At 41.0% G+C, this 14423-nt stretch overlaps 1 protein-coding gene and 1 long non-coding RNA gene across 7 annotated transcripts in view; one reads left to right on the forward strand and one right to left on the reverse strand.

The window, feature by feature from the left end:
• Positions 1 to 1737, reverse strand: part of LOC118494251 — a 60237-nt gene extending 58500 nt beyond the window's left edge. The window contains exon 1 of the long non-coding RNA XR_004896367.1: positions 1614 to 1737. This is a non-coding gene — a long non-coding RNA (uncharacterized LOC118494251). The remainder of the gene's footprint in view (positions 1 to 1613) is intronic.
• Positions 1 to 14423, forward strand: part of kat6b (K(lysine) acetyltransferase 6B) — a 23888-nt gene continuing 9465 nt past the window's right edge. The window contains exons 1-10 of one of the 6 annotated variants that reach the window (XM_035997532.1): positions 1 to 269; positions 2638 to 3500; positions 7351 to 7459; positions 9060 to 9175; positions 9364 to 9445; positions 9945 to 10074; positions 10544 to 11505; positions 12618 to 12739; positions 13954 to 14066; positions 14196 to 14337. In XM_035997532.1, the coding sequence (XP_035853425.1) occupies positions 2883 to 3500; positions 7351 to 7459; positions 9060 to 9175; positions 9364 to 9445; positions 9945 to 10074; positions 10544 to 11505; positions 12618 to 12739; positions 13954 to 14066; positions 14196 to 14337 (2394 nt within the window). In that variant the 5' untranslated portion in view covers positions 1 to 269; positions 2638 to 2882. Of the gene's footprint in view, positions 270 to 1328; positions 1780 to 2248; positions 2271 to 2637; positions 3501 to 7350; positions 7460 to 9059; positions 9176 to 9363; positions 9446 to 9944; positions 10075 to 10543; positions 11506 to 12617; positions 12740 to 13953; positions 14067 to 14195; positions 14338 to 14423 lie in introns of those variants that run through there. The other 5 variants (XM_035997536.1, XM_031315048.2, XM_035997533.1 and 2 more) reach the window with 5 other exon arrangements.

A 14423-nucleotide genomic window follows, 5' to 3' on the forward strand; every position in this document is an offset into this window, starting at 1 on the left:
CGACGGTCCGCTCCACTACACTGAAGTAGGGATGTCTACAGTGGAAGAAGAAGAAGGGGGAGGGTACCACTTTGTCACAGGCTGCTATGTAGATTAACCTTTCAATTAGTTGTTATCAGGTCCTCTCCATGTCTCGGCGCAAGCTTTTCAGCCTTCGTTTCAAGAGATCAAATCCCACGAAATCGCTCGGATATGTCGCTGCACATGTATCCTTCGACGTTTCCCCGATAATGAAGAGGAGTATCCGAGGGGGGGAAAAACTTGCAGAGGTAAACTACCAGCAAATATTTACGGTAGAATGTGCACTCCTTTTTTTTCTTTCATACTAGTTATATGTTCATCCTTGCATGAAACTTGCCGTTATTTGTTGTGCCTTCTCGCCCACGGCGGCGAAAGATTAGATAGGTCGGTTTGCGTAACATCTAACAAAACGATGTGAAAATCCAAGGAGGCTGTGTATCATTTCCTACTAAAATATGGAAAACGAGAGCGGAGCTGAAGCTGAGAAATGGGAGCTAAAGAAACTAGCGATACATAATTGAGAACCAGTGATGAAGGAGCTACTCTCCCGGCAGTCGTGTTAACTTGTATTCCCCCCTGAACATCTTTTTTCCCTCCAGGGCTCACTATTTTTTCTCATTGGAGATATTTGATAGTTAATGGTGATAAAGAGGTCATGCCATTATTGCACAGCGCAACACAGGACGTTTATAATTTCGCTGGCAGACGTGGAGCGAGCTACTTTTTAGCTCAACGGAACCTTTGTTTATCGCCGCCAATTTAACGTCACATAGTTGAAATGTTAAATATCAGGAGAATTACGGTCCCTCTCGGGAAAATAATGAAAAGGGAGGAAGATAAAGACGGGGAAAGGCGATACCTTAGACACATTTAGCCAGCAGGAGTATTGATATGCTACCTGGAATTGATTAAAAAAATTGTTTCACTTTAAATCAGCGCTAGAGCCTTTGCAGGTTTTATGCAAACTAATGATAGATTCAACAAACAGCCAATTAAAGTCTAAAATGTTCCAAATCACTTTCAAGTGTAACCAACTGTTTCAAGGAGGAATCTAAGTAAAGGTGGGCTGGCGTTAAACGCTTTGGAAATGTGGTTAAATATTTATCTCATTTAATCGTTACTCAGACAGTTTATGCTTTTTATAGTGTATTTATGACTCAATTATGTCCTGTCGCTGCGGTTAGAGCACTAAGTTCAGATATTATGGGTGTTGGAAGTAAATGATATCAATTCATCACTGAAGGCACCTTAAGAGGCGGGTCAATTGAGGGAAGTGACAGATCATACAGCCAGTGCCGTGTCTCCTAGAGTGAGCTCATACATAAAGATTGACATGTGCTTTATCAAACCAGAAATCGGATCTTGTCTTTACAGCCAATATTGAAGTTGCTAGGGAGGGCACATTAGTGTAGGTAAGGTTTAATGAGACCCCATTGGATTGTAATCAGCGTCATGTCGGATTCATGTAAACTACAACATTGTAACAAAATGGCGACTGTTTAGGTGACATCAGTAATGCTGGCAACACTGTCATTTATCTGCTCAACTCAGCGGACCACAACTCTAGGTTTGTTACGTAGTTATTAACTTACCGGTTTCTTGCTTCGTTAAACGGCTCGGTGGTTATTTGCAGACGTGCCTCAAACGTCTAACGGCAGCTGTCAGGAAGTGAACATTGATTATACAAATGTCATTAAAGCTCGCGCTGATCAATTTGTCGTTGCGGACGTCGAGCTGTCAAAAGTCGCGTGCGGACAGGTAACGGTTAAACTTTGCGTATGATGTCCTTTTAATGTTTTTAATCAGTTCGCGTACGTTAGACATGTGACGGTGACATTTTGGAATATTACGTGCTGCAGAAATAAATGTGAACTTGTTTTTTTTAATGTCGAAAAGGAATCTTAAACCGAGTAGCCTACATGCATCTGTCGAGGAGACTGTAATACTTTTTCACTCGGTAGAAGTTATAGCTGTCATTGTGCTAAAACTTATTACTTTTACAAAAAATAGTCTCTTTTGAAACGGACATCTGGTTTGGTGTGTGGATTATGGTGCCAGACTATGGATTAAGTCACTCGGATTTCTTTAGCAACCATGACAGCTCCTTCATCTGTTTTTATCCATCTGTTTCTCATGTTTTAACACATCTTAAACGTCCTGCATTCCTCTGGCCTAGTATATCCAATATGCCAGTGATTCTCAAAGTGGGGTTTGAGGACCCCCAGGGGTCCGTGGCACTCTTCCAGGAGGTCCATGAAATGTTTTCAGATTTAATCATTTAAATTATGACATACAAATGTGTTGTTGTTTTTTTTTACAAAAGGCTTCATAGTTCAACAAATAATATTTAACTTTTTGAATCTAAAATAGTTAATAGATAGCCTACTTTCTTATCTAACAAATGTATAACTCTCAGAATCTGCAAATATGTTTAATACATTTCTTATAGCTTTCTAATAAGGGGCTTCCTGGTATATGCTCTGTCTTGTAAGGTGTCCTTGGCTAAAAAGCTAGCTAGTTTACAGAATGTGAATAAGAGGAAATAACAAGCAATTGCAGGAGAGGTTGTAATTTACACATGTATTTGACCAATTTGTTTTTTCTTTTTTCTTTTAGATTTGATCTGGGATTAAATACATAAAGATCCAGGTCAGCTGGTAACTACAATTGTGGAATTTACTTGTGCCAACTTTTCCTCAAGACCAATGTCAGATACCCAGGATTAAGAAGACTTGAGAATGTGGATGCTCGCGTGGAACATAACTTTTTGACCTTACTAACGATGTGGATGTACTCAGTGTTCAGCAGCAGGAAGGGGGAATCTGTATGGATCAGATTTTTGTGAGTCTAATTTTTCAACCATGGTAAAACTTGCAAACCCTCTGTACACGGAGTGGATTCTTGAAGCAATACAGAAAATCAAAAGGCAAAAGCAGAGGCCTTCAGAGGAGAGAATTTGTCATGCGGTGGCCACATCGCATGGACTGGACAAGAAGACCGTCCTTGAGCAGTTGGAATTAAGTGTTCATGATGGCTCTATTCTTAAGGTTACAAATAAGGGGAGTGCCTCTTACAAGGACCCAGGAAATCCCGGGAGAGTTGGATCAATCCCGCCTGCAAATGTGTCTGTGCCATCAAAGGAATCATTATGGAATTCAAGCGATCTGCGCCATATTGATTGGAATAAAATACTTAAGAGGGCCATTGAGGGCCTGGATGATACCCATGGCTCCTCACTGAAGAACATCGAGAGGTATCTGAGGAACCAGGATGACCTCTTAAACATTGTTGATAACCCTGCTTTCCGGCAGAGGTTACGACTGGCGGCCAAGCGATCAGTTAACAACGGCAGGTTGTTAAAAAATGGCCCGCGGTATAAGCTTAGCCATGGCAGTGTGGAGGGAAGGGGCTCCAGGTGTCCAAGTGCTTCCCCCTTGGTCCTGTCATCAGTGACACTCCTCCCCCATGAGCGAGACCAGGTACACACACCTTGGCCTCTGCATTCTCATTCTTTCACTTCATGCTTATTCCCATGTTACCCTGGACTTTGATCTGTCATATGCTGCTGTTACCCTAAAGGGAAACATACATAGAAGAAGTTATTCTTGTTATTAAGGTGTTATTGATTTCAACCTTCTTATCCAGCTGTAACATGTAGTAGAGCTTTGTTTAGCGAGAACCAAGGACTTTTTTTGGAACCATAACAGTGGCATTTCCATGACATCATTACCAAAGAGGAAGTTTGAAAGTTTGGGCCACCACTAAGCAGCATTTGCTTGATAGGAATTTTACAATTGTGGTCTTAAATCTGTGGGACTTAAGCTTGGCAGGTCAGAAACAACACCATCGAGAGTGCGTCCCTTTGGGGCTGTGTTGCTGTTGGTCTCCATAATATGAGAACTTGGATAATCAGTAAGTCATGCTGACAGTGTGCGGTAGGCAGTCTGCTGTAGGCTTCCCACAGGTTATGTAACACTAGCCTAATGGCCTTAAGGGATGTGGCTGGCTATCTTGTGAGTAACAAGCCTCAGTGAACAGATTTGGAATATTTTATTGGTTACTTACATGCTCATGAGCTTAAACTAGTCGTCACAAATAGTGAGTGCTAAGGAATGGCAGCTGAAGTATATGTGGTAGGACATAGTATTCCCAGGCTGCATGCAGTTGTTATGACCTTTTTGCTAGAGATGCCCCAGAGAGTAAATAAAACCATATGAACAAACTTCCAGGTTGAATTGTTTCCGCTGCTTTTGGCACCTTAGGGCTGGTTTATAGTTTGTAGAGATTGTGTCTCTATTAATTGGGCTTTAGCTAAAACACACACTGCAGACAAAAGTCTGTGAAATGACAGCACTTTTGTACTTGCTTTGCAATTTTAAGACACTGTCAAGCGCAGGAGAGTGTTTCATGGAAAATAGTTTTCATTGTATGGCCCTAAAGTGCAGTGTACACTCATCTAGGTAGTTTGTTGTAAGGGCTTTTTGCAGACTGTGTGTCAAGATGAAGTGCCGTCCAATAGTTTATGCACAAGTTATGCAGCTGAGCAGCACCATGCTATAGAGATGTCACCCTGCTCCCCACCAGTTTCACAGTGAATATATCAGGAAGCGACACCTTAATACTGCAGTCACAACTGTGACTGTGTCTGTGGTCAGGCCAAAAGTGAAACTGAGAACTGTTTAGAGACACAGTGTCCTGCAATGGTTCTCATAACTGAGGATGGCCTGCTGTTTTCCATTTGGAACATTTCAACCTAATGCTCCAAGCCTGATGACATCACCTAGCCCAGTCCAGGTTTACCATTCACTTGAAAGGATGAGACATCTCTGCCTGTTAAGTTGTTGAAGCACAAGTGTGTGTGTGTTGAGAATAAGAGATACTTTGAGGTAAAAGAAAAAGAGCAGTCTTGGTTTAGAGTTTATTAGATTCTGAAGAGACTCTGGCAGGAACAAAGGCAAGGAATGAGTGTTTTTTCTTTCTTGCTGTGTTATGCAACCATTTGATGGTTAGCTCTCTCTCTCTCTCTCTCTCTACCAGCAGTTTTCTAATAGGAACCCACCCCCTCACTCAGGACAGCCTGCTCTTTTGAAGCAGCATAATTTCCTGTAATGTGCTTAATTTAGAATCCCCAAGTAAATCATCAGCATCTCTTTAGCTGTGTTTGTTTCTTTATTTTCGCACCTTTGTGCTGTGCAGATTGCAAATTGCTATTGGTTTTAATCACCAGGCCTAAGAATATTCCTGATGGAAATTAATTCTCCAGTTCCTGGATTAGACTTCATGGCTCAGTCAGCAGAGACTATGTTATGAAGTGAAGACTTATTTAAAAAAAAAATAAAATAAAATAAATAAATAAATAAAAGCTTGCCTCTGAGCATTTCAGCAGTTGAAAGCACAGGCTGCATGATGTCTTATTAATTTCAAGCTCTTTACATTAATGTTCTTGCTTCTATCTAAAATGATCTTGTATAAATCATATTTATGATGTTTGGTAGCCCAAAATCAGAGATTTAAGGCTCTCAAGAAACTTGTTTACTCAGTTATTCAGGATGATATTTCATGATAAAGATGACACACGTCAGAAAATAGTAAGAATAAATCTGCTCACCTTCAGTTTGGTTCTGTTGTCCGAGTGTAAAACCCAAACATATGCAATTTACATTTATATACCAACAGAGAAATCATCACATTTGACAAGCTGAAACCAGGGAATGTTTGGCATCTTAGCTTGATAAATGACCTGAACAATAATCAATTCTCAAAATTGTTGGCGATACACTTTTTGCACAATTATTTTAGCGCTAGTTATGCGTTTTTGAAATATGAAGAATACTTATAACCAGGCCTGTTCAACAAGATTGTTTGCAGTTGCAGACCTGCCCAACTCAACTGAACAACTTTTTTTTTTTTTTCTTCCATAACACGAGACAATTAGAAAATTCTGATGATTTACCTCTGAGCCACAGTGTTATACTCCACAGGTGTAGCCTCATCACGCATTAGCATTTCAGTGTTTTTTATAGTATGTCCATAATCACAGCTGTGTGAGCAGCAGTCTGCTTCTAATGCCAGTGCCTGCTTTCAAATATTGACCTGGCAGGTTTGAAAATAGAGTAATCATTGATGTGGCAGTAAACTGCCTCCCCTCACCGTAACAACGAATTGATACAACAGCCAGGAACAATGACCAAATCCCCACTGTGGCCTAGTTGCATTTCCCCTTGGGTTTCTTTTGGATGCTGTGACAGGTTGAAAGGATGCTCCTGTCTTGTGTTTGTTGACGGATGAAAAAACAAAAAACAAGATCTCCCTTAATTCAACTGTAGGTCAGGAGGAGGTCAGGACCAATAGAGATTTGGAGGTTGCAAATTTTGTTGAGGTCAGGATGCTGATCTGCGTCATAGAAACCAGGAACTAATTATGGGCATCCCCAGAGTGCCCTTCAAAGCTCCAGTCAATTGACGAGGCCTTAAGTGTGTAAACTGATGATGAGGTTGGTTATTTATGGTCACACCCAGGCTGTGAGTGTTATTTTCCGTTAAGAACTTCCTCTCAAGCAAGAAGGAGGCAGCAGTGTGTTTGATGCTCCTTTAGAGACTTGTGTATATGATCTCATACTTAAAGGGACACCTTATGAAAGCCGGAGTACCTCAGTGTGGGTTTAGTCTGGTTATGACTACTTGGCAAATTTTAACTGGCTGTTTTATGATGGGATGACACTAAGTCTTCCCTATTTTCCTCTGTGAAGTCAGCCTCTGTTCATTCTGAGTGATCAATGGGGAAATCCTCTTAAACCTTGAGCTCATATTTTACTTCTTCTGAACTTAAACATAAGCCTTTAAATGAGTGTTTGTTCTGAGACTTGCAACATTTACAGTGGATCATGGCAGTAACAATGGGAGCATGTTTTATTATTGAGGTAATTTGATTACATGCTGGTTAATCCTTTCAGACTGGAGTGCAAGCTTTAAGAATCGGATTAAGCCCTTAAACTATGATTACTCAAGATCACATACCCATTCAGATGTAATGGATAAAGGAGGTACATTTCAATATCTCTGAGGATGAGATTCATTTATTATTCATTTCTAGTCTGTGAGAACACCTTTTTTCATCTTCTGAGCTTATGCTTGCAGTTCGTATTTTTGTGGCCATTTCATTAAATCACACACTGGTGTTATTGTCTTGCATAAACCAGCAATAAGTCTGCAGTGATCTCAAAAATCAAGATAAAATCTCCAAAAACAAACAGGCTTTCAAGCACTTCATACGCAGCCTGTGCTCGTTTCTGTTTTTAAACAGTTTGTCTCTGTTTGTGTTCCCACCCAGCTCCGGGTTGACCCCATCCCAATATGCAGTTTCTGTCTTGGAACGAAAGAGTCAAATCGGGACAAGCGGCCAGAAGAGCTGCTGTCCTGTGCAGACTGTGGGAGCAGTGGTAAGTCGCCTTGGATGTTCTTACAAGCCACAACATACTGTAGTCTGGACAAAACTGTTAGCATGTCAGCAAAGGCACACAAGCAACAGACTGAATGCGTGTTAGGAATAGAGGTTGATATATATATATATATATATATATATATATATATAACATTGCTCTGGTTTAAATCAGACAGAACTCTTAAAATATGTAAATCAAAAGCTTGCAAACTTAAATTAGCTTGGAAGCATTCGTTTGGACCACAAGATTTTTTTTACATTTTGTAAAGATATAACATGAAATTATCATGTCACATTGTAATTCTATGAAAGATGACAATAATAAGTTATTGCCCTGTCCTTGAAAAATGGTAACTTAAGAATAGTAGTAAGTAGGGGTGGTTGACGTGGATAACATCTTTAATCAAGGAATCTCTCGTGGTAATATTTATATAACAATAGTTATATATGTAATTATTTATTGCTACAGAGTTATAGCATGATCTGGTGCATTTTCTGGACATTCATCTGGCCAAATGTTTATATAACTAAATTAGATGGAAATGTCTGTTTTACATGACAAATCATTGTACCTAATCATATTGATGAAAAAATCCTGCACATTTAATATTTCCATTAAGCATTCCTGCTCATTGACTTGCAAAATTGCCTGCAATAGCCTTATACAACCTGAGATATCAATGCTACCTTGCTATAAAGGTTGTAGAGAAATCTGTGATTGTGAACAAATTTCTTTTATCTCAAAACATACAGGATATTACCATATCACCCCACCCTGGTAGCAGTAGTTCTCAGCATCAGTTAGGCAGATGTCACATTCTTGCTCCACATTTTTCACTTCCCTTTAAGGGATTTATTGGAAGAACAATGTTCAAATTGAGTGGCTGAAGGGATCCAAATTGCTTGCAACCCTCAGTGGGCTCAAGAAGGGCAGATGCTCTATAAGTGGCCATTAGAATCTGAAATCACCCAAGTCATTTTCGCTCAATTCAGATTGTTCTTATAGAGCGCACCAGGCACAGCGGATCAAAGATCAACCCTTTTCCCTCTGCAGATTGGTGGCATTTCCTTTACTGTTCTTTTGTTCCAGACAAAACTGCTAACCCCCATAAAATTACCTCTTACAATTATTTTAAATGCCGTAAGGAATTGTTCTCCTGGTGACATTTTTATAGCTCAAATTTGACTAAGTAGCGTCGAGGTGGTTTTCATTAACCGCTCGTAGTGTACACAATTTGTGCTCTCACTGTAAAACAGCTGTTTTACAACCATGAGAGGGAGCCGGGTGAGGGAGAAGGCAAGCTTTTACATGACTTTCATGGATCGGCTTCCATTAGAATGAGTGCTGCCTCATTAAGATCAAATTATCTGTAATTAGCGGCTCAGATGTTTGATCATACTGTTTTTAGACACAACTTGTGGCAGGGGGAAAAGAAGTGTTGCGGACATACAGTGGTACCAATGTTTTTGATGATGTAATATGTTAATATTTAACCTTACTGTGTGAATAAATGGAATGCCTTGTCTCTAGCTCTGTGACACAGTCAACACTGGCACAAATGTGTTATGCTAATATGCATTTTCAATTGCTTCTGAAGGGCATCCATCATGTCTGAAGTTTTCCCCTGAATTAACCTCAAATGTGAAGAGATTACGATGGCAGTGTATTGAATGCAAAACCTGCAGCTCCTGTCGAATACAGGGGAAAAATGCTGTAAGTATAATGTTGCATATATTTTAAAACGCACCACTATCTGTGTTGTTGCCTTAGAGGAAGATCCCATTTGTAAAGCCTCTCTTGTGCACAATTGGGCTTATATCTCCAAAAGACTTTAAATGACGGGTGGTGTTACATGTCTGCAACAGGGACATCCCTTACACATGCCTGCTGTTCCCTTTCAGGATGAGATGCTGTTCTGCGATTCATGTGATCGGGGCTTTCACATGGAGTGCTGCGACCCACCGCTTTCAAGTATGCCAAAAGGTGAGGTGTTTACACTGCCTGGCTTCTCTGTTTCCCTCTCTGCTGTCAATTCAAAGCCTTTTCTTCACAGACGGCCTTTTGGGGCTGTCACTCAGCACACAGAGAAGCAGCATTGGCTTATTAGAAGCTTTGCATGCATATCAAATTATTCCAGCATCCCCGGGGAGATTTGCTATCTCTGGATTACAGTACTGACCCTACAGCGAGGCTTGTAATGATGGCGCGCGTACTGTAGTAGGACATTTGGCAGGCAATTCATACAAGTCGCATAGTTTTGCTCAACAACCTGACACAAAGTCTATTCCACTGGACAGAGAATTGACCCAATGTTTTTCTTATGGATTTTCGCTTTTTGTAGAGTAATTGATTGTCATTGTGAGCTGGCAGGATTCTCGCCAGCTCTCTGTATTAAAGGAAATGTTTCAAATGAATGTACTGTATGTCCTCTGAATTGATGAACCCACTCAAACGTTACTCTCTGTGTTTGGACACCCTCCAGGTACCTGGATCTGCCAAGTCTGCAGGCCGAAGGAGAATGGGAAGAAACTGCTGCACAAGAAAGCCGATCAGATCAAACGTCGATATGCAAAGCCAATCGGAAGGCCCAGAAATAAGCTCAAACAAAGAATGTAAGTGTTAAGAGATCTTAATTTTGGTAATAACAAGGTCCATTCGGAGTTAATTGCTAAGATCTGGGAACATGGCGATGTTGAGCGCGATCTTGCATGTTTTCAGATCTGAGCAATTACTTTGGTGAGTACAATGTTATCAAAACAGATTAAGGTTATGGTCAAAACTACTAAAATAACACCCAAGCTGTAATAAACCGAAATGATCCTTTTCAGAGAATTAGAACACACCAGGCAAACAATAAGTAAATACAAGCAACAGGGAAATCTTCTCTTCTCATCCAAATTAATTAGTGTTTATTTACTGTGGCACGATTGAACTTCACAGAGTTCTTTTGGATGCAAAATGTTTCGATTGCTTCCAAAAAAACATCCGTTACTCATGCAAAAACAAAGAAGTAAAAAAGCAAACATACATTACACGTGTGGCACTGAGATCTGACCTTGCAGCAATATCTTGTCTTCGCAGGTCTGTAACCAGTGGTGACGGCTCCATGGTAGCACTTGGAGGAAGGGGGTCACCTGGTAGGGGTCAAAAGATTACCGTCTGTTCTACACCTTCATCTGGTCATGCTGCATCTGTGAAGGACGCCCGAGACAGATTGGCTGTTGCAGACCCCTGTTGTGTGGTCGACGCCACCCAATTCACCACTTCCACCCCCACCACCACTCCCCCCCTCACGCCCACCTCCACCCCAGCTACACTCACCGTTAACAAGAAAACCAAAGGGCTTATTGATGGGCTTTCCAAATTCTTTACCCCTTCCCCCGTGGGCCGTCGCTCGCGAGCTGTAGCCGTAGAGTCGCCCGCCACACAGTTAAGCTCTAGAGACAAGGGTCTGCCCAAACTGTCCAATCAACCAGAGCCGTTTGCCTTTGCTGCTGACGCCACTCAAAAGATAACCCCCTCTTCCTCTGCACTTCCTCCTGCTCCCACGTTGCCGGGACTTAGTCCCCCCTCTCAGGTGTCCAGCAGCTCCACCTCTGCTAACTCGCCACAGAGCTCCTCCAGCCAGTCTAGTGTTCCTTCCCTGAGTAGTCTCTGCAATAGCAGCCAACTTAAGGGACTATTTGACGGACTCTCTCACATTTATACTACTCAGGGACAGTCGCGGAAAAAGAGACTACCTTGCTACGCGCCGCCTAAGCGCTTGCATCATAAGCAGGATTCACCCCATGCGTCCAAAACGGGGCCTCAGCGCCTTGGAAAGAACGAGTTTAATAAAAATAGGTTACACTCCACATCTGCTGGGCCAGGCCGACCCAGAGGACACCCATTTAAGATGGTCAGTCATTTCAAACGTAACCCTTTCCTTAAAAAGCACAGGACACTAGGCAGGCTGAGGTATAAAGTAAGCCCTCAGAAGGGAGCCCCATCACCAGGAAAGGGAGACTTGACAGATGGAAGAATTAAACCTGAGAATAATCATGGTAAGCAAGGCTCGAAATTCCAGCCAAGACCTGCGTCTCCACACCTTTAAGCTTCTTCTTTATTTATTTTTTTTAAAGCTTGTCACTCGCAGTTATTTTTTTCCAGACTAAAGCTAATCTTTTCTTTGAGAAGACACCCTCAACATTCTAACAGACTACTAATCTTCTGCCTAATTTGAATTCTTTTAGTTTCTTAACCCAGTTTCGTTGCGTTTTGACTTGGCTGCGGAGTTTACGTGGCTTCCATCCTCTCGCCCGTTGGCTTTTGTCATAGTGCATGGCCCACTAACTCCCTCATGTTGCTCCTTGCTCTGTCCTTGACCCTCTGCAGTAGTGCGCACATTGTGATCACTACCTAGTAGAGGCTGTAGTCACATCAGCACTCTTCCTCATCCCACCCTCATTTTTGAAATCACTGTCTCCACTCAACCTCACTTCCAGCGGTCATTAGACACATACAACCCAGTGATTCACCCACCCAAGTTGACTCTGAGCTGACATGATGATTATAGCCAGAAGTGCAGTAACCCTTACATTTCACTGTCTTCAGGAGTGAAGTCACAGTTTAAAAAAATAACACGTAGGAAAAACAAATGGATATATCTTTCAAGTAATTCTAAACAATATACTGCACAAACACTACTTAACCCAGCAGCACATTTCCATAAATATATTAATGACACATCACGTCCACTTATAATGGGTTTTTGTTTTGGTGGTTATGTCATGGTGTTGATGTCTTTCATAAAATTACTGCCTGCTTTCCAACATCAATTGCTTTTCATGTCGACACTCGCTCCCTTCTCTGCATCTGCTTCTTCATTCATGGGAAACTGTCTTGGTGGATGACTAAGCACATGAAAGCGGTTACGCAATTAGAGTGATTTAGTTTCACTTCATTACATTAGGGATTTTCATATAAACATGCAAAGATGATACATTATGAAATTCCTCAGAGACACGGCCTCAAACAGGCTCAGCAGCAGTACTCTCAGTATTAACCCATTTGCATAGAATGAATTTATGAGATTATTCAGCCACGGCTGCTTGAAACAGGACCGTGTTGATGTGCTATCTGATGTGTTGATGTTGTGTTATTGTGCCTGTAACAGGCCATAACGGGGAGCTGCGTGTGAAGCAGGAGGCCCAAGCCGACTTTGCAGCCATGTCCAGAGACCACATCACAGAGGAGGACATTGAGACGTTCACTCATGTACAGGAACTTGCCGTGCAGGTGAGAAACTGGGGAAAGGGCTCAACATCTTCTGAGTTTTCAGCTTATGTGAGCAGTAAAACTTTATTTGTATTGATATTTTCAAGTTAAACAAGGGAGTTGACATGGTCAACACATAACAGGGTCTTTCATGACATATTTAAGGGGTTATAGGCATATTAATCTTGCTCTGGTTTATTGGCATTTCTTTAAACCAATCACAATCGTCTTGGACGGTGCTAAGCACAGGAGAAAAGCAGCGGTGCCTCATCAGAATAGCCTCTGGAAGGAACTTGTTTTGGTGGGACGTGTACGTCAAAACGTTGTTTTAGTTGTGCAACAGAAAACTCAGATTGGACAGATAGTCTAGCTAGCTGTCTAGATTTACCTTGCAGAGATCTGACAAAGGTTAACCATAGTCCTCATAAATCGACCAGAGTTTAAAATGCCAACACAAAGGAAGCCCAAGGCAACGGATATCCGGCCTAAATGAGTGAAATCCAGCAGATTCCGGAAGTGGAACGTCAAGGATATAGATTATAGTCATATATATAATCAAATCTGTCCACTATTGTACATATTTGCATTGTCTCATGCTTAAATCACAAGCCCAGAAATTATGAAAAATGTCAGGCATTTTTTTAACCACACTACCTCCCGCATTCGTTTTGTACCTGAGAACCTTTTTGTATAAATTTCAATTTTGGAGTCACAAAATATCGTATTATGTTCTTCCAATTCATGAGTTTGTTAGTTTTAGTCTGGCTTTCCCCAATTTCCCAATCATCTTCAATTATCTTCATGCCATATTCTCCCTCCTGTTTCCGTACAACATGGACAGTTGAGTAGTTTTTGAGGTTTGATGTGTTAAGGGTAGGGGAGGGTCACACGGAAAAAATAACAGATTGAAAGGTATCTCAGCATTATGTTGATTTACAATATCTACTCTTAAGTTTTCAATGTAAAATGGGTCAAATATAAACTCACGTTCATCCTATATGTTTTTTAATGCATTGCTTTTCTGAAAGGAAGTAGATCAGAACCAAGATGATGAATAAGTATCAAGGTCTTACTAGTGACAGCTCTTAGTCAGATTTAAATTATCTTTCGTAAACCATCTTGATTTGAGAATTTTGTCACAATGCCATATTTATGGACTGGTTATAAGAGACTGTAAGATTGAATAATCTGGGTCACCACATTTATTCATTTGCTTTTATTGAATCTTTTCACAGAGAACTGGATCTCTGATGAACACAGACTCTGTGCGATGCCCTGCCCTCATTGAATTTGGGAAGTATGAGATTCAAACCTGGTACTCGTCACCTTACCCTCCTGAATATTCAAGGTAATGTTGCTTTTACTTAACAAATAATGCCACTTTCTTTATTACTTGAGTTGCATTTTTATTTCAATGTCCTTTTAAAGACCTCTCATGCTGAAATACAAACTGCAGCCTTTTCTTTGTCTTTGTCAGATTACAAAAGCTTTATCTGTGCGAGTTCTGTCTGAAGTACATGAGGAGCAAAAACATTCTCCAGAGACACACAAAGAAGTGTGGCTGGTTTCACCCACCAGCCAATGAAATCTACAGAAAGAACGACCTTTCAGTATTTGAGGTCAGCTTCCCTTTACAGCAATAAAGCAATAACTGTATGCTGCATGATATTCCACTGAATGGGTTTCTGGGAGGAGGAGGGGGAAA

This window comes from Sander lucioperca, chromosome 22 (assembly GCF_008315115.2).
Source record: "Sander lucioperca isolate FBNREF2018 chromosome 22, SLUC_FBN_1.2, whole genome shotgun sequence".
In the NCBI taxonomy this organism is placed as follows: domain Eukaryota; kingdom Metazoa; phylum Chordata; class Actinopteri; order Perciformes; family Percidae; genus Sander; species Sander lucioperca.